General features: G+C 40.0%; 1 protein-coding gene across 3 annotated transcripts in view; it reads right to left on the reverse strand.

Annotated features, from left to right (window-relative positions):
• The window catches only part of LOC141807958 (neuropilin-2-like), a 106,181-nt gene that overhangs the window by 76,320 nt on the left and 5,238 nt on the right, over window positions 1–24,623 (reverse strand). For all 3 annotated transcript variants that reach the window (XM_074694170.1, XM_074694168.1, XM_074694169.1), the window contains exon 2: window positions 14,195–14,375. In XM_074694170.1, the coding sequence (XP_074550271.1) occupies window positions 14,195–14,375 (181 nt within the window). The remainder of the gene's footprint in view (window positions 1–14,194; window positions 14,376–24,623) is intronic.

Raw genomic sequence — 24,623 nt, forward strand, 5'->3', positions numbered from 1 at the left:
GGCTGCACGCAGATGGTGGAGGAGGAAAAGAACCACCTGCATGATGAAAAATGAAGAGGAACCTTCTACAAATTCTACAACTGTACTCTAATGGAGTGATTATACACTCCAACTGCTCCCAGCTTCACGCTCTACTGAACACTATTTTATGGATTATAACCGTATTATAATGCAAACAAAAGGAGAGTGTGAATGTTAAATGACGTCCTCTGGTTCAGCTCTCACAAGGAAACAGTGGAGTCTCATGTGCACTGCATTAAAGATTCAAAGGGAAACTGATTCCCAATCTCACACAACTAATTTACCTCATTTCCTGCTTGTTACTTTTAAAGCAAATTACAAGTGATTTTTTTTCAAAGAAAAGCAATGCTTTCAAAAGAAATTATAGCCAAATGAGCTTTGTATGGTGCAAGGAAATCGATATACGACAGGAAAATGTACCCACAGGTGTTCTGCTTTGTGTTATACAGGGTCAAACTAGAGTGTGAGAATGTATGTGATGATAAAGTCTTTTGAACTGCACTTGAACCCTCCAGCCTTTGAAGCTAGAAAAGGGATTGATGTGGAACAAATGACTCTAGTTTACATCTGTGCCCAGGTCTAATTCAATAATGTTTGTAACGCAGCCTGAGGGCAGCTAGTCTTCAGACAAATTCACATTTTACACTTTTAAAGCAAATTTAGTTAGCCTTGGCATCTTTTCCTGATTCCTCCTTCCTTAGAAATATCCCACACGATTTTCCATCCATGAAAGAGTGAAACATTACCAATCATGTTTGTTCAGAATGAAAATAGACTTTCTCATTACATCATGACTCAACACACATTATCGGTGATATCAATCCTCCTGACAAATCATTCTGACTTTTCATTCTTACAAGACAGCACCAAAGATGCATGATGATATCCAAATGTTTTTCTTAACCCTTCATGTCCACAGAGGAGCTGCCTGGCACATTTTCTACCCTTAAAAGGAAGTTCCTGGCATGAAATCTATTTCCATTCCCATTTCTTTCATGTTTTCTGACCACAAATGTCACACTCTGTCTCCGGACTCCCAGCAGGGGTGTTGCCTCAGTGTCTGGATACCAAGGAACACACCTGCCCGCCTCTGAAATAGCTTCCTGGTAAGAAATTCCTTGAACAGAGAGCCATAAAAGAAGACATTATAAGGTTCAACTGAGAGTTCAGTCGATTAACTTTCAATTAAAGGCATCCTACATTAAAAGAAAACTATGGCTGGCCTCTTTTTGTACATCTTTGTGTGTCTTATTGATCAGCTGTGACCACTGTGCTGTTAAGTGCTCATTTATCGAGCTCTCAACATTTCTCTACCTCAAAAGACATTGAGGCATCCCCTCTTTCTTACTTTTGTCTGACCTTTCATTGAGGCCCAGCATTAATATTTGCTTTAGAATTGCACAATCAGGCAGATTGATGAAGGAAAATTTCATTTACTATGGAATAGAAAAGTACAGCTCTTGGTGACTTATTGCTACTTCAGACACATTGAATAAGTTCCCCTTTAACTTGTTCGCACAAACTCAAAGGCCTGTCATTTCCTGAGCAATATTCAACACTGTTGGTTCAAGTCATCAATGGTTCAAGTCTGTCTGTGTGTGTTTTCTGCAATTCTTCTGACAGGTGAGCAAGCCCCTGACATAATGAGGGTCACACACCTCCCACTCTCCCATCATGCTGTGTGTCTACTTTGTGTCCACAGTGTGTGGGTATGTAAGCATGTGTATATCTCCCAGTCCCTGTCATATTTCCCCAGGAGAATGCCTTATCCCTGTGTCAGTTTCCTCCTCCTCCTTTCTCTTCTGACAACTTTATTTAATGGCAACCCCTATCCAGGCAGGATTTGTTTTTTTCTTCTTTCTTCTCCAGGCTCACTCTTCCCTTGATTAGTTTTCAGTGTTTCAATTTCCAAAGTTTTCATTAAAAAAAAGAAAAATTTACTCTCCTTTTTTTCCTTTACATGCCCTATTTTCCTCTTTGCTCAGTGGAATGGGCTGTCAGGCGCATAAGCAGTGGCCAAAAGCCAATGTGTGGGTGAGATGGATGAGGCAGGGAAGGGGGACAGAACGGATATTAGAAATTGTGAATATCTGAATGTAAAACTGCTCTTTATTTACAATGTTGACATTTACAGTGGAGGATGAGATACAGCTTTTATTTATTTATTTATTTATTTATTTTTTTGTTGTTTTGTTTTGTTTTTGTTTCTCCTGAAGATAGGAAACAGATGGAAGAAGTAAAATGTCAACAAGTGTACACTACAGAAAAAATGAAAAAACAAATAAAAATAAATAAATAAAAACTAAGAACTAGGACTGACATCCAAGTCTATACCACCCCCCCCCCCATATTGCAATTGCAATATTGGTCCTAAAAAAAATGTGATTAGATTATTTTCCAAAATCGTTCAGCCCTTGTTAGAGTAGTAGTTTCATCTTTTTGCAGCACATACTTTATCTCCTTTCATTGCATTTGTTTCAGGCTTTTGCGTGTATTGTTTCTGAATTCGCAGCACGATTCTCTATAACTTAAAAAAAGTCAACCTTAAGCCTTTTTCCCCACATAGGAATAAACCCTCAGTCCTTGGGGGTTAAGACTCCTTGTGTAAGTTTGATTGACGTATCCCCCACAAGCACAACCTCCATCCTCAAGTGGATCACTGGGCTTTGATGGCACTTCTGATTTACAAATCATGGGCTGGGCCTCACTAAAGAATCACAAAAATTGTCCCACAAAGCATGGGGCTGTCATTATACAAGACTCATTCACTGTGGCAGCCGTTCCAAAAATCCCCATTTTCAAGTGTGAAATCAGCGCCAAAATAAAGAGAAACAGAATTCAAATTTAGCCGGCACACTGTGGCGGTAGTCAGAGAGAACATGACACTGCATTCACCCCGCCAACTCCTCCCCACAGACAGACAGAGACAGGTGTCCCTCCATCCCTTCCTCCCTCCCTACAGCCCTGTGCCTTTAGGAAAAAAAACACAGAGACGCACGAAGTCGGCACACAAACGTGCACAAGAGACCCACTGATGCACACACAGAGCCTGTGGCCATGTGCTCAGACGGATCCATAGAAGGGTTTTGAGGTTCCCTCCAATCTGTCTCTGTGTAGGAGGCACACGGCTTCTAACAAACTGTTTAATCCTATCCTCTCTCACCCTCTCTCATATATTTCACTGCAACTAATCAGAGATTTTCTGAGACTTGCCATGGGGAATGACAAGCCCTCTGATTTTGTTTCTCCCACACTTCTCCCTGAAATTCTCTTGTTAACAATGGGTTTAGAGATGTTTTGTCTTTGCTTACAGGAAAGGAACGATAAAGAAATGCTGGTTCCAAAATGTGTAACAAGGTAAAGAGGAATTGTTGGTTTAGTTGAGGAGGAAGGAGTCAGAAGTAATATATGTGACTTCAGGAGGGATTCATGTGTGACTGTACATGTGTAAGGGGGGTAGGAGTGTGAGAAAGCTCTTTAAAGGCAGTCTGACGTGAACCAAGGAAAAGGTTTGTATACAGATACACTTCCACCCCTCCTCCCAGGCTCCTGCTCCTTCTGTCTGTCTTGGTTTTAATTGCCTTTCACACCTCCAAGTCTTTGGGTCAGGAGTTGTCTTCTTACACCTGCACATTTCTTTCAAACATCAGGGGTGCCTTAAGCAGCAGACAGAGCGTCTACAGTCCAGACACACACAAACACATGGAAACAAGATCACAGGAGCTCAAAGCAGGTCTGACTTCCTTACTTGAAGCTGTCCACACTCTGAAAAAGTCTGTAAATACTACTTTGGTCTAATTTGAGAATCCTTTTTTTAGTCATCCCTTTTTGTATTTGTTGAAAAGCCATTTTAATCATTGCCTGAACAAAGGTTTTTGTAAGGTTAACTGCAGTTCAAGACACTCTATGTAGTTCAGAAGGGAAGTGAAATCACTGGTGGCAAAAACATTTAAAGAAGAACTGAAACTGTACACTTTGAGAGGACACATGAATATATTTACACACACACTTCCTGGTCCAGTCATGTGAGTTGTTTGACCATTTTTAGTGAAATCCATCGCTAAAATGTATTTTAAGTTAGCCTTGAGGAAGTAAAAATGGAATGTTTTGCACTTTTTAAGGAAATGGAAGTTGAGTCAAACCTGTTGACTGTCAAAAACAGCTTTGAACTCATACTTTCCAAGAGGCATGGCAGTTTCTGATTCATCAGCTGATTCATTTTCTTACTAACAAGCTGACAGGTGAAGAAAAATAACATGAAACACCCATATCAACACTTTAAAGGGCCTTGGGTAATTCATTAAATGTCATCAATAGCTAATGAATTCACTTTAAAAAAATAAGCAATGAATTTATTCATTGATGCGTAGACCACACAGTAAACACACTCACCATCTGTGTGTACACCTATGTTGAGTTAAAGCAGCTGTAGTCAGTCACTGAAGCAGATAACACAGAGTCAGGAGGATGACTGACTCCTCTGTTATCAAGTAATAGCCCTGTTACTGCAGATGGATGGACAGTGTGTGTAGGTGTGTGTGTGTCCAGCAGAAGTCTCCTGAACAACCAATCGATTCCTCATTAAGGCTTTAACACACATTGATCAGGGTCAGTCCTTCAAACACACACACACAGACACACACACATACACATAAGCAATACAGTTGTAGACATTGATCAGGCAGACCTTCAGGCCTCAGAGAGCGGGGAAGTCAGACCACTAATATCATCATCATTACCTGTATCACCTGAGCGTGTTTAAGGAAGAGGGAATCTCTAAGAAGTGACCTTGGATCATAACAAACATTTGGGTTTAAGATCTTTACCTGACACCTCTACGGTTAAGAGTCTCGTTCACATAACTCAGTATACAGCATCAATTTGACACCTTGGGGTTCTGTGTCTGTACATTTAACTAGGGATGCACTGATCGTACTTTTCTGATTCCGATACCAATGCCGATGCCAATACCAAAACCTGGGCTTTGGTATTGACCAACACTGATACCGATTCGATACCAGTGTTAACCTGCATGCTCTACTGTGGGGTAAGACTGGTAATTTTGGGGATTAAAGTTAAAAAAAAAAGTATGGATTTACTGAAGTTAATATTTTTTAAACTACGAAATATTTAAATGTTTACCATCAAAAAAGTTAATCAATACCACCAATCAGTATCAGAGTATCCCTACATTTAACTAGAGATAGATCGATATGGATTTTTTTTTTCTTTTGATTTAAATTTTATGACACAAACAAACAATACAACAAAAACACAAGATACACCCCACTCACCTTCACCTCCCACACATAACTATACATCATCGTACAACAAAAAAAAAAGTATGTTTGAAGACCAATTAAATTTACATTTTCAAAAATAAATCTTTGAGAACCTCCCATCTCCTTTCATACTTTTTGGCATCATTGTCAGTTTCGACCATATAACCTTCTAAAACTATATGTCGCTGAATAACTCTTTTAGAGTAAATAATATCAAGTGAAGATCTATTTATGGCCTTAAAGATAAATCGTTTACCCCAAAAGTACAGAAACAAAATCTAATTTTAAAGACAAGCCAGTTTCTAAACACATTTCCTCAACATCTTTCCAAAACAAATGTCACTATGTGACTATATATTTTCCTTGTCGGTAAAAAGTTATATATGATTTTAATTTGAAAGAATCAATTTTGCACATCCTCCGTAGTTTTGTAAAGTAATTCAAATATTTTTTCCCATGGTAATGGACAGTAAAAAATTTCTTCCCAATTTCCATTCCTGATTTGCCGTTACCTAAGCCATGGCTCTGCTTGTAACCAATCAGATGTTACTGGGGGTGGGACAGTGCTGGGGATTGAGTAGTGACTGCAGACAGTGGAGCGGCTGCATCAGAGCTGCAACAACCCAGTTTTAAATTTGTTTCTAATCCACCATTGGATTTTAAAAAAAAAAAGGCTGAAGCCAATATGCCCGAAAATGCCAAATATCGGCCCCGATAATCGGATCCCTACATTTAACTAATAAAAAGAGCCCTCAAATAAAAATCCACAATGCAATAACACAAGACATGTATGGAATGGTCACTGGTGCCAGCTTACAAATACTAGATTTAATCAGTGACATTTTATAATGCTGCTGAGGTTTAACTCAAAATGGTTCAAGGAAAATTTTATAGATCAATTAATTTTCACACTTGTTACACCAGAAGTCTGAATGTGGACATGCTTTAGTTGACAAGGTCAAACGCTTTTCACTGTAACAATAGAGGTTGTAATTTTCTTCTTCTTTAAAGTTCCAACCAGTATAAAGTGCCCAGTCTTTACGCAGACTAGACCTTTCTCATCACCCCTGCCCCTTCTTTCTGTTGATTTTTTTTAAAACACATGGAAGTGATTCGCTGTCCAAACTATCAACCACAAAAATGAGGAGAAAGCTCAATATTTCTTGTTTTTCAGACCAGTCTGAGTCACTTCTTCTCAAAGACTTTCTTCACAAATGTTCAAACTTATAGTTAGATTTGCAAGTTAACTTGTAAAACTTATTTTATTCGTTCAAGCAGCTGTCTGCTTGAATTAAACGACTAATGTACCTGCATGTCTGATACATGTGTGGTTCCTAACAAGAGGAACAAAAAATACAGGAATCAAGTCTGCAGATGACAGCATTACTCACACCATTTACAAAGGCATCTACTCAGGACCTAAAAAGATTTAGCTGACGGATTGTGATTTAGAACAGGACAGTAAAACTAAACTGTTGTTCTGCAAATCCAGTCCCCAGAATGTGATCTCTCAGCTCCTCTCAGGTCCTCTTTCTGTGTCTTTCAGCTTTGTTCTGCTTTGCTTGTCTGGACAGATGACTCTCCTGCTGGTGGAGTCTCTCTGATGTTGATTCAAACATGCAGCCAGCTGCTAAATGTCCACAGTCGGTAACTGAACATCCACTGTCACTCCAAATGCAGTTCCTCTCTCTGTCATACAATCTCTTCATCTCTTCCTCCAACTTCCTCCTCTGCCTTTTCTGCCCTGAGGCTATTGTCGCATCACATCAATCCAACCTTTGCTCTGCTCCTGGTCATGTCCTTAAGACTTAAACCACCAGGAAGACGAGTCTCTGTGTGCGTGTGTTTAAGCTTTAATATTCAAAGATTTCGAACTTAATGCATGGGGCTTTATCAAGGTGCAGTGTGTTTCACTGGGTTCTTGAAAGAAAATGAAGAGACAAACTCGTACACCTTTTTTAAATGTGGGATAATCTAAGGAGAGATGTGATAGAAGGGGAAAGAAGATGATCAATTGAATAGAAAAAAAGATGAGAAGAGGAATGTAGAGGAAGAAGAACGTAAAGAAGAAAGGAGAATAGAGGAAAAGAAGCAGAGAGAGCGGACAAGAGGAGTCAAGGCAGAGAAAAAATCAAAGATGATGGGAAAGGATAGGAGAAACAGAGGAGCCGACGGAGAGGAAAGAGAGAGAAGAAAGTAGGAAAAGGAAAGAAGCTGAGAGTAGATGAGATAAAAAATGGAGAGGAGAGAAAAGGGTGAGTGTTAAGGAGAGCTGATGAGAAAAAGAAGGATAGGAGGGGACAGAAAGAAGGAGAAGAGAAAAGACGAGGACAGAAAACAGAGGCAGCATGAAGTTAAATGATTGATTGAGGCGGAGTACAAAGACAAGGTCTAAATCATTAGTGAAACCATTATCGTTGACTGCAGCTTCTCTGTCATATAAATCACTTCTTAACTCACTGCTTTACTCCACACTTATTGTGTAAGCCACATCACCGTGAAGCCGCAGACGTGCCTGTCTGCTTGTCATTGTTTTTCTGTATATTAGTCTATCAGGGAGGTAGGAGGAGGCCCACCACTGATGGTTTTTGTAAGAAAAGTCACAAGAACGTTCCTCGGTGTGTGTGTTTTTCTACATATATGTGTTTCTCCCACACGATTTTAAAGATAACATCTGACTTTGGAGTGATCTGAGGTAAAGGAGGACTGAAGAGGATGCAGAATGAACTGAGGATGAGAATAAGAGACAGACATATAGGAAGGGGATTTAAGTGATGGATAGACACAGACTAGAGGATAAAAGAGGATGAAGACAGATATAGGCTGAGGGAAATGATAAAGAGAGTAGAATAGCATTTTAAAGAGGAAGAGGAAGAAAAGGAGGAGGAAAGACAGAGAGAAATGGAGGAGAGTGTGGCATTTGGCTCGCTGCCTGTGTGTTCTTTCATATGCTGAATAATGATTTGGCCTATAAGGGATCAGCATGCTGGGTAAGGATAAATGTGAGGAGAGGTGGAGGATAGAAGGGAAGAGGGTAAGAGTAAACAGGAGAGGTGATGAAGAAAAAGGCATACAGGAAGGAGAAGGAGGAGGGCAGAGAGGGTGGGACAGAGGAGGACGCAAAGCAGATGAAGGATGATGGATGGGACCCATTGGACAGCGGTGAGGCAGGGGGGTGAGGCACGGGTGGGAGGGGATAGAAAGGGTGAGAATGAATGGAGGGAAGAGGAGAGACAGAGCCAGCAGGAAAGAGGAGAGGAGAAAGAGAGAGGAGGTAGCTGTCAGGATGATTTGAGCCTGCCCTCAGCGGACCCTGACTCTGCACTTTTCCCTTAGCAGCTGTATGTGTATGTGTGTGCGTGTGTGTGTTGGTGCGTTCTTTCCAAACACTCCAAATAGAGATCTTGCTTCCAGAGGCAGAGACGGGCAGTGAGCTCAGAGGAAAATGTGAAGTAGACAACCAACTACCGCTTGAAAAGGCAACACACACTAAAAAAGGACTTTAAGCATACTTCTGACCTTAGCTGTCTTGGTAGCCACCAGATGGAAATCTTGAGATCATTTTCTGTGGCCTGGTGGAGACCTGGTTTTAGGATGTTGATGCCTTCCAGTAATTTGAGGTATAAATGCAACAGTTTTGGCATCACAGAACAGAAAGTAAGACCAGTCTGTGTAGTAAATTAGAAGGTGAGGCTGGCAGGAGTTAAACTTAGCTTAGCACAAAGGCTAAAAATAGGACATAGTGTTACTAAATTACATCACACTATGAAGATATTCAGGTACAACCACCTACTGAAGCTATGGCAAGATCAAATATGAGCTCACTATTTTAGCTTTAGTTCAAACACTGACTTTATTGAAGTTTACAACCATTTATTTTTTTCTTTATTGGACTAATGGGTAAGAAAAACTGCCTCACGTACAAGATGCCCTTTTTTACAACTTTCTTATTATCTTTACATTGTCTTACATCAATTAAATATATATTTAAATTTCTGCTGATAGGCACAGCCGATAAGGTGCTATTCAGTTAGGATTATTATTATTTTCCATCTGAAAAATAAGCTCCTTAAATAAAATGCAGCACTTCATTTATTTGCACTGCAGAGCTCTGTGTCTGTCACCAGGTTGTTACAGTAGCTCTAAAAAAATCAAATGCAACTCGGTTATGTTTAAAAATGCATTGTACATTTAAAGTTCATGTGATCTAAAGAAATTATTTTTCTGTATTTCAATACTGAATGTCTTGAGTTTGAAAAAATAATACATTTCTTATTTATGGTAAAATCAAATGTTTTTTGTCTTGTTTTATGTGTGTTTCTTAAACAAATAAGACCGTCACAATAAGAGTAACATATAAATTCCAGCACAGGATAGACTTAGCTTTCGATACGGTGAAAAAAACAAACTTGTGATTATCGGTATCTGTATTGGTATCGGTATCGGTATCGGTATCTGCCAAAAGGGGGTTACGATATATATCTGCACATCGGATATCGACAAAAATCCAATATTGTGCATCCCTAAAAAATTAAATTCAAGTCATCTTCCGTGTGTGTGTTTGTGTGTGTCAGTGCAGTGACACATCTCTGTCTCAGAGAGTGACACGCTCCTGTAATCCTGTTCTTTTACTGTGTGTAAGCACTGCTCCAGCTCTCAGTGGGACTGCAGTGATTGAGTAAACAAAGTAATGCTTTGTCTGTAGCTGGCAGCTCAGAGGAGGAAAGGACAAACACAGTACAATGTAAACTTATATCAGTAAACAGCGCAGGTCTATAGAGAAATTTTTATGTTAACTGTGTAGGCATCACCTTGGTGCGGCAACTGGTGTTTTCTGATGTGCCCTATTATAGTGGTGATTATCCGTCATGAGGAGCAGAATACATTTATTTTTGTAGTTTATAATTCTCCTGATAATTGAACTCCGAATACTCATGTGGGGATGCAACAGGACTTTTGGACGGGCTTTTGGAAGCAGAGGCGAGTGCTTTAAAGAACAGTAAAAGCTTATAGCATTCCTTTGAGCTGCTGTTCAACCGTGTGCTTAAATGAAAAAATTGGAAGTGAGTGAGGACTATTACAAGTTAAAACATAAACTAAGAGTGTGTTTTAAAGTTACTACTCAAGATTAAAAACTAAGGATAGTTCCTCTGTTAGTTCCCCTGAGAGCATATTTAAATGAAACTCCTCGTTTTACCAAATTTAAGACTCTCAATTTTCATAAGAGATGCATATAAGAGTCTTTAAGCAACTTTAAATGTAAACCATCAAGCATGAAACCACTTGACTTATTGTGACCATCTGAAAGATGACAACAGCAGACTTGTGCATGTTCTTAACAACAGTTTACCCACATTAACCAAAAAAAAAAAAACACAACAATGCCACCATCACACACTGCCACCTCTCATGTATTCACATGTTGCCTGTCATGTGACAAGAAAAAGGAAGTCATGTCAGGCCAAGTGACTGCACCAACAGTGGTTTCTGCAACCACTGCAGCTGTCTCCTGCACTTAAATTGCTCCTGTATATGAATCCTAATGAAAACATCTCTCAGTCTCACCACCTCTTCATCGATTGTTCCCGTAGAGCCAGAGCAGTGCTTGACAAAATGTGATGCATTATAGATTACAGATTACCATCTTAAATTGCAATCAGGGCCATAATAGATTATAATGCTTTAGTATAGTGACTTAATAAATAACCCCTGTGAGACCAGGGTAAGCGAATATATAGCAGCACTGTTTCTGCCAGTGTGAGAGACTGATGCAACCACACCAGCAGTTTCTTTATAACACAAAATAAACACCTTGCCTTTTAACAGTCAATGTGTGTGTGATAGTGTGCCTTTTGGAAAATTTACTGCATTTTTACTTTCGGCAAGGAGGTTATGTTTTTTGGTGCGTTTGTCTGTTTGTTTGTCTGTGAACAACATAACTCAAGAAGTAACCGATGGATCTTGATTAAATTTTCAGGAAATGTTCAAAATGTGATTAAGAAGAAGTGATTAAATTTTGGAGGTGATCCAGATCACCGTCTGGATCCAGGATTTTTTTTTAAGGATTCTTCATCATTGTGAGATAAGGCAATTTTCAACATATGTGTATATAACTCCATGATAAATGGTCGGATTGCTTTGCAAAACAAAACAAGACAAGGTCACCATAATTTCTGACAGATGCAAAAGTATGATCCTGATCCTGGCAATATTCTGGATACTAAGATCCAGAATATGAAATATGTACTGGGTCGTCATGATTTTTTCAACACTGTCAGGTAACAAATTATCATACAAACCTGCAACTAACACCAAATTGTAGCAGACAGTCTGTTGAAAGGGAGTATAGCATTAAAGTAGGACTAAAGTGTTAGATGACAATCACAATATGCTTGGCAGAGGTCTGCTCTCTGAGTGGTTTTCTAGTTTTCTAATCTTTAATATACAATTTCAGGACAAGGAAAAAAAAATCACAGCTGACGATGTATGAAGTACATCTAACGATTCTATTAAAGTGTTTAATACAAGAAAGAAAGAAAAACAGGGGAAAACATTTCTGAAAGAGGCTAAATTTGACAGCCAGACACAGACAGAGCCGGAGACACTGGTGTGTGCATGTGTGCATGTGTGTGTGTGTTAGGGCCACAGCTGACAATCACCGTGTCATGCGTCTGCCGTCCTGCACAACCACCATTTCCTCTCACACACACACTCTGTTTCTTCTCCTTGGCCTCTTTGCCCTCTGAACCTAACAGCTCAATTTCAGCCTACCCCCTGCACACGCACACACACTCAGACACACACGCTCCAGGCATTGGACGCCTGTGGACTGAAATAGCTCTGCGCAGCATGACACTTGTAAATAACAACCTATTAGACTAGAGTTGCAGCCACCAACACTGCAAAAATCAATCTTTAACAGGTGTGGTTAAACAAATACTTTTCAAAAATGTAGCCGAGAAGTAAAACAAGAACTAAAAAAAATATATCTGGACACACACTAAAGAGCCTTACAATATAGAGCAGCCATCAATGCTTCATAAATAAATCAGTGCCTGTTGTTTCACCCAGATTTCTTCCTTCTGGGAAACCACTGGACTTTAAAAGGATAAAAGAAATTCAAAGAGGAAGAGGAAAGAAGGGCAACAGCAGAGGGAGAGAAATAGGAGGGGGAAGGAGAGAATTAATGGTAGGAAGAAAAAGAGAGATGGATAGCATCCATTAAACTGATCTGGGGATAAGAACAGTAGAGAGAAGATGAGGAGGACATGGAGGCAGACAGAGAAACATGTTTTTCATTTCCACAGCGCAGTGTGAAAATAAAACAGAGCAGAGCACAGCAGGCCTTTTTCAACCTTTCAGCCTTTCTGAACAAATAGGCAGCCGGTGAAATATTGATGCTTCAATTCCAACAAAGAAATGTCTGAATGATTTCGGTACATCTGAGTGGGGAAATTCACCTATCTATAATTGATACAGCTGAAATGTTGGTAACTGGATTGGAAAGCACCAGAACAGAGGGGGGTAAACTTTGTAAGTGTATGTGTGTGTGCATATGTACACATATGTGTGTGTGTGTGCCTTCTTGCCTGTGCGAGCGGGTCTATATTCATGGCCCTGATAGGGCCCATTAGAACCAGGACAGCCAGAAGTCTAAGGCCTTTACACATGACACGACCTTACACTAGAGATGAGGTAAAGAAAAGAAAGACTTTTTACTTGTAGTTTCCAAAATAAAAGTTATTATTTTATCTAGTAACACCAATTGATCTATTTTTGTTTCCAAAATGAACTATGGTTGTTTTTTTTAAAATAAGGTTTTAATGCTTAGGGATGGGTACCTTTCACATTTAAAATGATATGGTACCGATGCCAGACCAAGCAATTGGTACCAATTTTTGATATGGGGAAAAATATAAATTTGTTTAACAATAAAAAAGTATAACTTTTTTTTTTTCAATGTAACGTATTTATTCTTCTGTACATAACCTTGCAATGCTGTGTTCATGTCCAGTATGGAAAATTGCCTAGTCTTCCGGTCCCTCACAGTCACAAGGATGCACTTAGGTACCTAAACATGGTACCTTTTGATTTTACGAGAATCGGAAGCCAGTATTTTTGACAGAATTTGGTCGGTACCCACCCCTATTAATGTTTCAAACTATATATTGTGAATTTTTACTGTATGGAAATGTGGCTCTACAAATATATCAGTGTTTTTCTATTTTAATCACAGTTCTGTGCAGACAGGTTTAGGTAGGTAGGTATGTGGGTAATCAGCAAGGTGGATAAGATGGAAGGATGTACATATGGATGGTAGACAGACAGACAGACAGATAAGATTAATCCCTTTTAAAACATCCCTTCCTTATTACCCAGCATGCCTCTCAGTCTGTCTCCATCCCTGTGTGCTGTATCTTTTATTCATGCTGCAGACACTGCCTCCCTTCTTTCAGTCTCACCCACAACCAAAGCTAAATAGCCAAAAAACACTGATCAACACCAAATCCTCTAATCTGTGTTAATTCTTTTCAAAGTGTGAAAACCATCCTGGAACAGTGAATGTGTTGTAATTAGACTTTGATAATTAGAGGCAAGGGACAGAGGGAGGTCTCAAAGTGACTATTATGGGATAGCCAAAGCCAGAGAAACAGGAGGAGAGTGGGCTGAAGTTCACCGAATACACCCAACAACTCTCACACTGAGACAGCCTGGCGGAGACAAACTCCAAAGAGAAATATGAAGTGCAGTGAAAACTTCTCACTTCACACCCTTCCTTATTGCAATTCAACCTGTAATGGAGTCCAAATGTTCTCTCCTCTTTGTTTCTCTTTATCTTTGTTTGCCACCCACCCAGTACTCATCCATCTATCTATCCAATCAGTTCTTACCTGCAATCCAGTTTCTCGATCTCAAAGTGGGGGTTGAAGTTGAGGACAATGCGTTGTGAGGGCTCAGGAGCTGTGATGAGCCATCGACAGTTTTGATGAGGTGGGTACTCCAGCGGGTAACCAGGGGTGGTGATGTAGCCAGCATCACTGGCGTCCAAAATACCCCCACATGGCTCAGATGCTGAGGAGGAAAAGACAGAGAGGGGTGAATGAGAAAGTGAAACTATAACATAAATGTAAGAAAATAGAAAAGCTGATGCAAAGACATGTTTAGTTTTTTTTCACCATTAGACCCTTATAGAGAAATTGCATTTAGTCTACCTATAAAGGAGGTGAACATGTCCAAACAAATTGAATTTTTAAGCCTGAAATGAGTCAAATCAGTCGTGTTCAAATGTGATAAAAACAGTGAAGGCAGAAAAGACAAGTAAGCAAACTTTTGAGGAAATATGGGAGGACTAGGGAGGGGAAAATGAAAGCCTGAGAATCTTTCCTTGATAAAGAGACAATGTATGCCTGATTAGACAAACCCCCTCTAACAATGTGTACAATAAATGTTATCAAAGTTTTGTTTGTATATTTGATCATTAAACATGATTTCACGCCGGAAAAGTGGGCAAAGCGGATAAAATGCTGATAAGAGTTGTGTTTGCTGAGACAGGATATGAGAAACAAAGAAGCATGTGTGCATAAGTGACAATGTGGATGTAGGGTCAGAGGTCAACTCAGCATCATGTCATACAAAGAGTCCATTCTAACCTATGAGGACTGGCACACACACACACACACAGGCACACACACACACAGTGAGTAAGCCTTCCAGATGCCAGAGTTACTGTCACAGCGCGGATCCACTTGTCGGTAGTCATACGTCTGCGTCATGTCACACACAATGACGCTCATTCACAGCTGCAGATGTACCCTGACATTGATGGGTAACTCATATGTATCTGTGACACTCAACAACATAACACACACACAACTCCACTGTATTACATCTATGGCACCTATTGTACACCATGCTGGCTGTCCTGTTTGATGGACTGTGCAGACTTTCTACTCAGGATGAACTCTGTCTTTGTTTAAAACTCACAAATCTGGAGTTAAACCATCACAAGGGATTACAATCTTTGTTAAAAGCAATGATTTGTTGTGTAATAAAAAGATTTGAGCAGGATTATAAAAGTGGTGTAAGATTATCTGTTAGCAACCTGTTGACAGTTTATTTTTGTAATTTGAAGTCTTGGTAAGAAATATGCACTTTTTGTCCCTTTTGGCACACCATAGTTAAGCTGCTGCATTGTCTTCTTGCTTCCCCTTGATGTCATGATGGAAAACATACCACCACTTTACTTAATATGGGCACATTTTACTTAAAAAAAAATCCTATGGCTCAGCTGACAGGTTAAACATTTGAGCAACTGCATCACAAAATCTGCTAAAGCACTATTTTGAAGTGTGTGAATCACTACAGAACTGTTGGTGAAACTTAATCTTACAAGTTACTACAGAGCTTACAAAAATAGTTTGGAAGTGTTGCAGGGTAGACAACATTGTGGAAGACTTGGGTCATTACTTATTTTAGACAAGTGTCTCAAATGAGGTCTTTGTTATGGGAGAAACCTGTAAATAAGTGCTTGGTTTTGTTTGTTAGATCTTTGTTTTGATGATTTTATCCGATTCATTATGTCTGCACCAAGCTGATAAGCTACAAAACAATTGTACACAATTAGATGCATCTTCCAATAAACATTTTGGACTAAATGATGGGCACATGAACTGAGTGGTTTTAATGAAAGCAGCATCTGTTTGTGCCGGCTGCTTGCTGGGAATCTCTTGGCCGGTGAGCAACCTCTTAGACAATTTCCTGTTTATTGGAGAAAAAACAAACTTAGCATCAAACTCCTGACAGTCTGTAATACGGTTTCAATCAGGGCCAAAGAACAAATGTGAAAAAGAAGAAAATAAGCAAAGAGCTGTAATTCTATGTGAAAATCTTAAGTGACTTAATGGTTTGTGCCACCGTCCAGCCTGCAGTGCCGTGTCATTTTATTTATTACCAGTGTGCTGAGTAGGGTGTCATAGCCAAGTCAAACTACTCAGCAGAATACAACATATTTTAATGCTTTAAATAGACCGGCTACCGTAAGCCAACTCTAAGAGCAGTCACACGCAAACATTAGCACATACACACATGGTGTTAACGCTCTCTGGACACTCCTGGCTTCACACAAATTCAAATGGGAAAATAAAAAAAGAAGCGCAGCATCCTAAAATCTCACGCTTTCCACATGCCAGTAAATAAATTCACACATGGGCTGATGTAGATACACTAAAGTAGCAGCAGATGAAGATAAAAGTAAAGGGCTGATCTCTGTACACAGTGAGTGACACCTACGGCATCCAAATCTGGCATCTATCGCACACTCTATGTAAACAATTAGCGACCCCTGCACTCAGTATCTCCCTTTATCTCTCTGCCTCTGTCGTCTCTCCCACCTGCATCATGCTGTGAGCCAACTAGTCCAGTCCATCTCAGTTTCCAATCCCCCTGGTGACATATAGTAACACAGGAGTAGGGTTACAAGGCTCATGTAACCTGGCCAGACGCATTTCATCTCAGCACCACCTGGATTAGTGTTTAACCACTGAGGAATCTCACAGCACCATCAGCCAAACACCACATTTAGCTCTCTGCTTAGCTAACTGTCTCTGAACAAAAATGTGGGTGATGCAGAGGCGATGTGAGGGGAAAGATTCAGGGTTGAGGGATAATGTCACAAATTTATAACCTCATGCTTTGGGTTCATAAAGCATACTCAGATGATATCAGAAGGGGCTTTTAAATGAGGGATGGAAAATGTTTTCATTAGAGTTGATCCCTAGATGAGAGTTAGATACAGTGAGGATTTAGTTTCTTTTTTTATGAAGGATAACTTTCACCCTTTAAACTCCTCCAGTGTGTCCACAACCTCCCAAACAGCCATGACCGTTAACCTAGTAACATGACCACCCTAAAGATCCATGATTATTCTTATTCTCAAAATTTGTGTGTATTTTTTGTTTGTTTTTTGCTCAAAAAACATTTCTTTGTTATTTTTGATGACTTTCATCAGGACCTCCCCCACTCTTCACCTCTGGTGTGACGCCGATAAAAACATAAAAACAACGCCCAAAGTGTCTGATGAATGAGGCTGTTGTAGGCCTGTCACGATAATCAATAAATCGATTAACCAAACGATAAATAAAAACGTCCTCGGTAAGTTTGCCAGCCTCGATAAACTGACACGCGCATGCATGTTTGTTTTCCTCCTCTCTTTCGACCAAAGAGGCTAAATGAGAAGATGGCTCACTATGTCTATCTTTCCTAACATCAGGGTGCATAGGTTCTATAGCGGATTTAGCAGATTTATAGCGGAGTGAGCATCTGTCAAAAATGCAATCTTTGGCATCTTTTGCAATGGGGCTGCTTGCGCGTACACACGGAGAGAGCTGAAGCGAGCGTCCTGAGGGGTAAGGAGGAAACACACGCTAAAATGAGTGATGGCACAAAAGATACGGTTCTTAAGCCGCCTGCCACAGTCCCAGTGTGGGAATATTTCGTTTTTTTATCAGAATGAACCAAGTGTGAGCTCATGAACACCAACGAGCTGATATGTCGCATTTGTTTGAAAATAGTGGCGACGAAGAAGAAGGGGAGGTGCAGCGGAGCCTTGTTCTTCGACAATCCGCTCTTACTGAGGCTTTTGGTCGGCAAAGTAAATAGAAATAAAAGCACCAAATGGTGGGCGCTCAAAGACAGCTACATTGCCAAAGAAATGCAGCCCTTCAATACGGTTGATAGCCAGAAATGTTAAAAAGGTTTGACAGACAGTACGGATTGACTGGGAAAAAGTTCATGTTACAAACAATTCAGGAACTGTATAAACTCCCTTTTATTTAGGCTATAGTTTTTATTGTTGTTTTTTTTGGAGTTTCGTTTTTTCTTTAGAGACAGGGTCCATGTTTTATTGTTTTTGATTAGTATTATTAATTATTTTCATTGACATGTATTTTTTTTTAAAAGAGAGTCCATTTCATTTTCATTGTATTTTTTTTCTCTTTCTTGTTTGTTATATTTATTATATTTTTTTGTTTAATTCATTTTATTTAAAAGATCCTGACCTTTTAATTACAGTTAAATACTCTTAAGAAATTAAAGTTTCTTGCTTTTAATATGGTGTACTCACTTTATTATCATAATTACATCAATGAAAAAATGGAAAAAAAAAATCAAAATACTATTGACAAAAATATCGTTTATCTGCAATATAATTTTGGAAAATTATTGTCTAGCAAAATGTGTTATCGTGACAGGCCTAGGCTGGTGTAAGGCAGAGCTGTGTGTGTGTGATCTGCATCACAGGTCTTTCAATCTGCAGACCCACACACTTAAACACACAAATAGCACCCACACATTTTAAAGTATGAGCTTATTAGATATTATGATGTAGTGCTTGATGTGATGAAACTAAAATTGAGGATTAAAGTAAAATGCGTCACAACAGAGCTAATGAGCCGTACTTGTATGTCTGTTTCTAAGAGTGTGTGTAGCTTCCAGATGTAAATCTATAGGAATACTAATTTGTATTCAACCCCGCAGCACCCTGACCTGCACGTTGGAAAGAATGTGTAATGTATGGCTTATGTGCTAGAACAGAGAGAAAGCTGAGCTTGGGGGGAGAAAGTATGAATTCATGTCAAGATTGATCAAACTTGAAAGAGTGATAAAGACAGGTAGAGAGGGTGAACAGAAGGAGGAGGTGGAAGAAGAGATGCTTGTTATGCTTGTTATGCTTCTCTTTGACTATCAGCAAGTACAAAAGTTACACTTCAACCAAGGGGGAGATGACGGCTAATCCTTTTGAAATGAGATCAGAATTGAACAAAACCAAAAAATCAATGTTTTCAGCTACTGGGGTGACGTGTCAACACATGAAATTTATATAGGTCAAACAATATCTGAACATAAAGGCAAGATCCAAGAAAGCCCCATTTCCTTCGTCTGAGGTTTTCTTTCCTTTGTTGCAGAAGCACGAAAGGTAAACAGAGGGTGGGAGCACAACTCAGACGTGATCACACACACCGCTTTCCTGCCCTGTCTGCTCATGATGATCCCACCCTGCCTCTGTAACTGTCTCTGATGCAAGCCTCTGTCACACATTCATACTAAAAAGCAAAGCATTATGGGGGTGAGGGGTTGTTATCACACCTTCAATTTCTATGAACACAGCTTAAGCCACTTTCCTCTTTCTGACCTTAGTTTACAGAACAACCAAACAGCTTTACTCTAAACCGCATCAGAGTGTTGTCTTCAGGGAGAAGTTGTGTTCAGACCACATATTCATAAATACTCAAACCACAGAAGATTGCTTATCCCACACACAAACACACACACTGAAAATGCAGCAGTAAACGGCGCTAAGCAGTCAAGCTGGGATATAAGACAGGTCACTGCATTATTTATGGCTCTCTGCCACGTTTAGTATTGCATCTTGATAACACCTATTCAGCAACTTTTCCCCACATGCACATCCCTGAATGCATTCACACACACACACACACACACACACGCACACACACACACACACACACACACACACACACACACACACACACACACACACACACACACACACACACACACACACACACACACACACACACACACACACACACACTCTCACTTTTATATGAAATGTAATAAAAACGCCTGCAGAAGTGCATCCACAGCGAAGTGCACAAAGGAGACGCACACAATCCAACGCATAAAGTCCCAGACACACAGAAAAACATGCACACTTTCTCATGGAGCTGTTTTTGCAAAAGCACCGAGCTTGTTTATTGCCCCCAAATGCAAATTTTCTGACCTTGTTTCGAAACTCTTACCGATTCATTTCCCCTCTGAGCAGGGAGTCTGATCTGACTCTAAGGAGACACTTTCCAGCACGTCACGATCGATTTGCTAGCCAGTGAGAACTTTGCTAATGTGTTGGGCCACATTCATTCCCATTGGCCAAAGTTGGTAATGAAAGCATGCAGGTTTGTTTAAGAAGAAATGTTTCACAAAGTTAACAAGAAAGCTTGTGAAGTGTGAGGCTTTTATTTGCAGAATAATTTTGTATCCACCAGCATGGGTCCAAATACAGATAATGGTTCGGTTTGTGTTACATTTTCATGTTGTGACCTTGTTGAAAACAGGTTCCTGAATTTAACAATCGAAATGCAAAGCCTGAGGGGATGAAATGCTAATTTTCATATTGATTTCTTTCATTTTCTACTGTTAAGCATGCATTTTAAGTAGGATGGCTTGGTTCCAGCATCATGAAACACAGAAAAAGCTTCAAGCAGCGTTGCCTCAGACTGGTAGAAACACAGATACGTTTGCAGGTTAAAGATTTGGTTTGGCCCAGAGGATACTGAAAATAAAGGCCTAAAATGTCTTCTTTGGATCAAAACAGGGAAGCGTTTAGCCACTAAAACCTGGGAAACTTCAGGAATGGACAGAGAGAGAAAGAAAGGGAGAAGGCAGAGCGGGATAAAGGAAAGCAGAGTAATGCCAGAACATCTGTCTCCCATCATCTGAAAAGAGAAAGTCAGCAGCTCAGAAAGCCCACTGGACAGAAAATACAACTCTCACACACTCACCCACACACACACTAACAGGTGGGGTTGTTCTTTCTCCAGGTGCCCTGCATTAAAGCACAGTGGAAAACTACAGAGAAAACCTGTGTGTGTATGTGTGTAAGCGTGTGTTTTGATGTTTGTAAAATAAAGAGCAAGAAGGCGGAGGATTACAAAGGATATGAGAAACACAAGGAGTGATGGGAAAAGGGAGAGAAGAGAGACGTTGGCTCATAAAAAAGAGGGATGAGTGTGTCATACAGAGGCAGAACTGACATCAGAATAAGCTTTTCATCGCAAGAGTGGAGACTGAGTTGATCTGTGCGGTAGAGTAAGAGTAAAGGGAAGATACAGTAAAGGCTTAAGGTAAATTAAAGAGAAAGGAGCAGGAAGAGGACTGGAGGGGAGCAGTGAAAAACACCTGAAAGAGGGCAGAAAGAGATATGTGCATGATGATTTGGGGCAATCCAGATTGTCAGAAACCTGCTAAAGCCTCAGTGTACAGCAGCTTTAATTTTTAAGACAAATGGTTATTTGGAGATTTGGAGACACTGTTCGTGTATTCCTGTTCAGGCTTAGACTTTAAAGCAGAGATCATTTAGATAACTTAGACTCAACCTTTATAAAAGTAATTTCAAACTGACTCCATTCTTGTGTCTTTTGGGTTAGCAAGTGTTGGGAAGTAATAAAACATCATGGTACCTTATAAAAGTAATTTCAGCCTTATCTTAAGAATTGTTTTCTAAGCAGTAAAAAGTGTTATCATCTGAGATCTCCCGTGTTAAAAAGCACTTACATCTAAAGCAACAGTGTATACTTTTGTCTACCCACATCCATCACAGTGTGTTTGTTGCATCCATGAGATAAGAAAGCCGCTGACCTTTTATCCCTGAAAGATCTGTCTTCTCTGCAGCCTGTTATTTTAACCTCAGCTCATGGAAGTGATTTGCATTAATTACTGAAACCTACTTAAGTTTTATTTAGAGCTCCTATGAGGAGCTCCTCACTGGTTATGAAACAGGCTGAAATTAAAACAGAGGCCTCTGTAGGACCCACAAAAGAGAGCATCAGCACAAGGCCAGGTTCCCCGTTCTCAAAGTATAAAGCAGTGAGGTGTACAACCAAGTAACTGAGAGCACTTTTTCAAAGCAGCATTTTTTGGCAGCAAAAACCTTAAAGTGATATCCCGGGATGGAACGAGTTGGGTCCTATCACAAGGTTTAGGGCAGAAATTACCCCTACAGCAGTGATTTTGTGCAGCAGAAGCCCAGAGCGCACGCACCAAACACCCCCTCCCTGCTCGTCTGCCGGTTTCCTCTGCACTCAGACGGGGCCATATTTTACTTGACCAAAAACACAAATAAACGGACTCCCACAGAAAAAATCTGATATTGGTCTGTATTCATGCTTTATTTAGAGAACTTTCAGCGCGTTACTTTCACACAAAAACACCGCTAAATAAGGCTCTAGTTCTCATCGTGTCGTAAAACGGCGCTACCTCCGCCGCCCTGGGCCTCTCCTGCACAAAAACACTGCTGTAGGGGTAATTTCTACCCTAAACCTTGTGATAGGACCCAACTTGTTCCATCCTGGAGAATCACTTTAAAGAGCTTTCCAGTGTGCTGGATTTCTATGCTTAATGTGAAGATTTTGAAACCACTACTTGTTCTTATGTTGTAGAAATTCATGAAGTCTGTAAACTGCTCAAAACGACCTGATTGGAAAAAAAAACTGAAATAAAAAAATCACACAAGATCTTCACAATACTTGCTAAAATTATGAGGTCATCGCGGATCGTCCAACTGGTTCATGACATGTTAGAGCAGTGGTCCTCAAACTTTTTTTGGTGATTTTTTTTTTCCACTAAGTACCCCTTAACAAACACAAAGTAGTTTTGTTTGGGAAAAAACAAACAAACAAAAAACTTGAAACACAGCGCTGTACTACTAGTGTCTATTGGATATAATATTCAGTTTATTAACCTAAACTTATGTTGGATTGAATAAGTGATGTTGAAGGAATTTTGCTAGGTTGCTATTTTTTTATGTATTTTTGAATCTTGCATATCCCCTGGTGTGCCCTCAGGTACCCCCATTTGAGAACCACTGGGTTAGAGGAACAGGCCTCATACACTGAGGTCTGCTCATAGCTCTCACCCAGGCGGGACTTTAAAGGGCTGGCCAATCAGGGGTCAGAGGGTTTGTGGACAAGGTAGCCTTAAAAAGACAGTAGCTGAGACAAGCTAAGTGTTAGGTTTTTTTTTTTTGCTGTAAATCATGTAAAGCTACCATAGGGATACTACAAGGAAATTCAAACTGAAATAAATCCAACAGACAGTTTCTCAGAGGAGCTTTAAGAGGCTGTTAAAAAAAAGGTAAATGCAGCATAGTTAATACACCATAACACATTTCTATGTCTGAATGCAGCCAGCTGAATGGACCTTCAACTCTTGAGCCTCTCTCCTGTTACCCCCTGAGAACAGGGATAGGAAAACATCTATGAGCATACACTGGCAGAGAATAAACATGACAAAAAACAAGAAGTGGATGAAAGAGTGAAGAGATTTTCCCACCGTGACAAAGTGAGGTGTAAAGAAGGTGAGCTGGGTTTCTTACTCGGAGCGAGGGAAAACACTGACAGAGAGTGGTGTGGAGAAAGAAACAGAGAGAGGTGAAGTGCCATGAAAAGAGGGAAACAACAGGATGATTCAGCGTGAAGGGAGAGACAAAAAGGAAAACAACCTGTGGCCTCTCACGGCACTGCTCCAGAGGGACCACTCAGGACACACACACACACACACATTTTTTTTCTCTGTGTGAGAGGATTTTTGTAGAAGGAGTCAGGACAGGCAAATATCCTCATTGGAAGGACTTTCATGATCTTCATTTCTCTCTGTCGATATTTTTTTTTTTCAAGAGGACCAATACACACACACGCACGCACACACACACACACACACACACACACACACACACACACACACACACACACACACACACACACACACACACACACACACACACACACACACACACACACACACACACACTGATTTCTCCCTCCTCTCTAATTACTCCAGCCATTACCAATGAAGACACAGGAATACTAACAGTTTACTAATGACATGATAACTGTAATTAGAACATCCCGCCAGAGCCACTAATTGTCCTGTCCCTTTTACAGACAAGAGAGGGAGAAAGGAGGAAGGTTAATTAGCTTAATGTTTGTTCGGTCACTGAAAACCAGGATGTTGATGTCTCTGGACCTGGCCCTCTGTTGTTTAACCACAATTATTCTAACAGCAGGGCTAATGTCCTCTTAATGATACCCAAACTTCATTTTCTGCATACATTTCTGGCTAAATGAGTTCTCTCTGGAGCTGTAACTGGATTACTCAAAGAGGAGACAGCAGTGTGAATCTCTGGTTAAGCAACTATAACCCTGAATCCCTGAAACCTGCAGAACACCTGCTACCTGCAGAGTAACTGAAATGAGATGCTGTTTTTGGAAGTGTCACCTGCCGTAGATTAGCAAATGCAGTTGTAACATGTCGGGATGTAAATCTCACCATCTGAGTACAGGGGCAGCAGAAAGCAGATTCATTCACTTTAGCCTCTATTCTTTCATGCGAGGAATATTTTGGTCAAACTTTACCTCCCTGAAAGCTTGAACACTATCTGTTACACTTTAACACAGGGTCATTATGATGATTATTCCAAAAATGTTTTCTCATCAGAGTATCTGTTAACAACATGCTTTACCTTGG

Source organism: Halichoeres trimaculatus, unplaced genomic scaffold, assembly GCF_033239565.1.
Source record: "Halichoeres trimaculatus isolate MK-OKI-2021-1 unplaced genomic scaffold, fHalTri1.1 fHalTri1_scaffold_19, whole genome shotgun sequence".
NCBI lineage: Eukaryota > Metazoa > Chordata > Actinopteri > Labriformes > Labridae > Halichoeres > Halichoeres trimaculatus.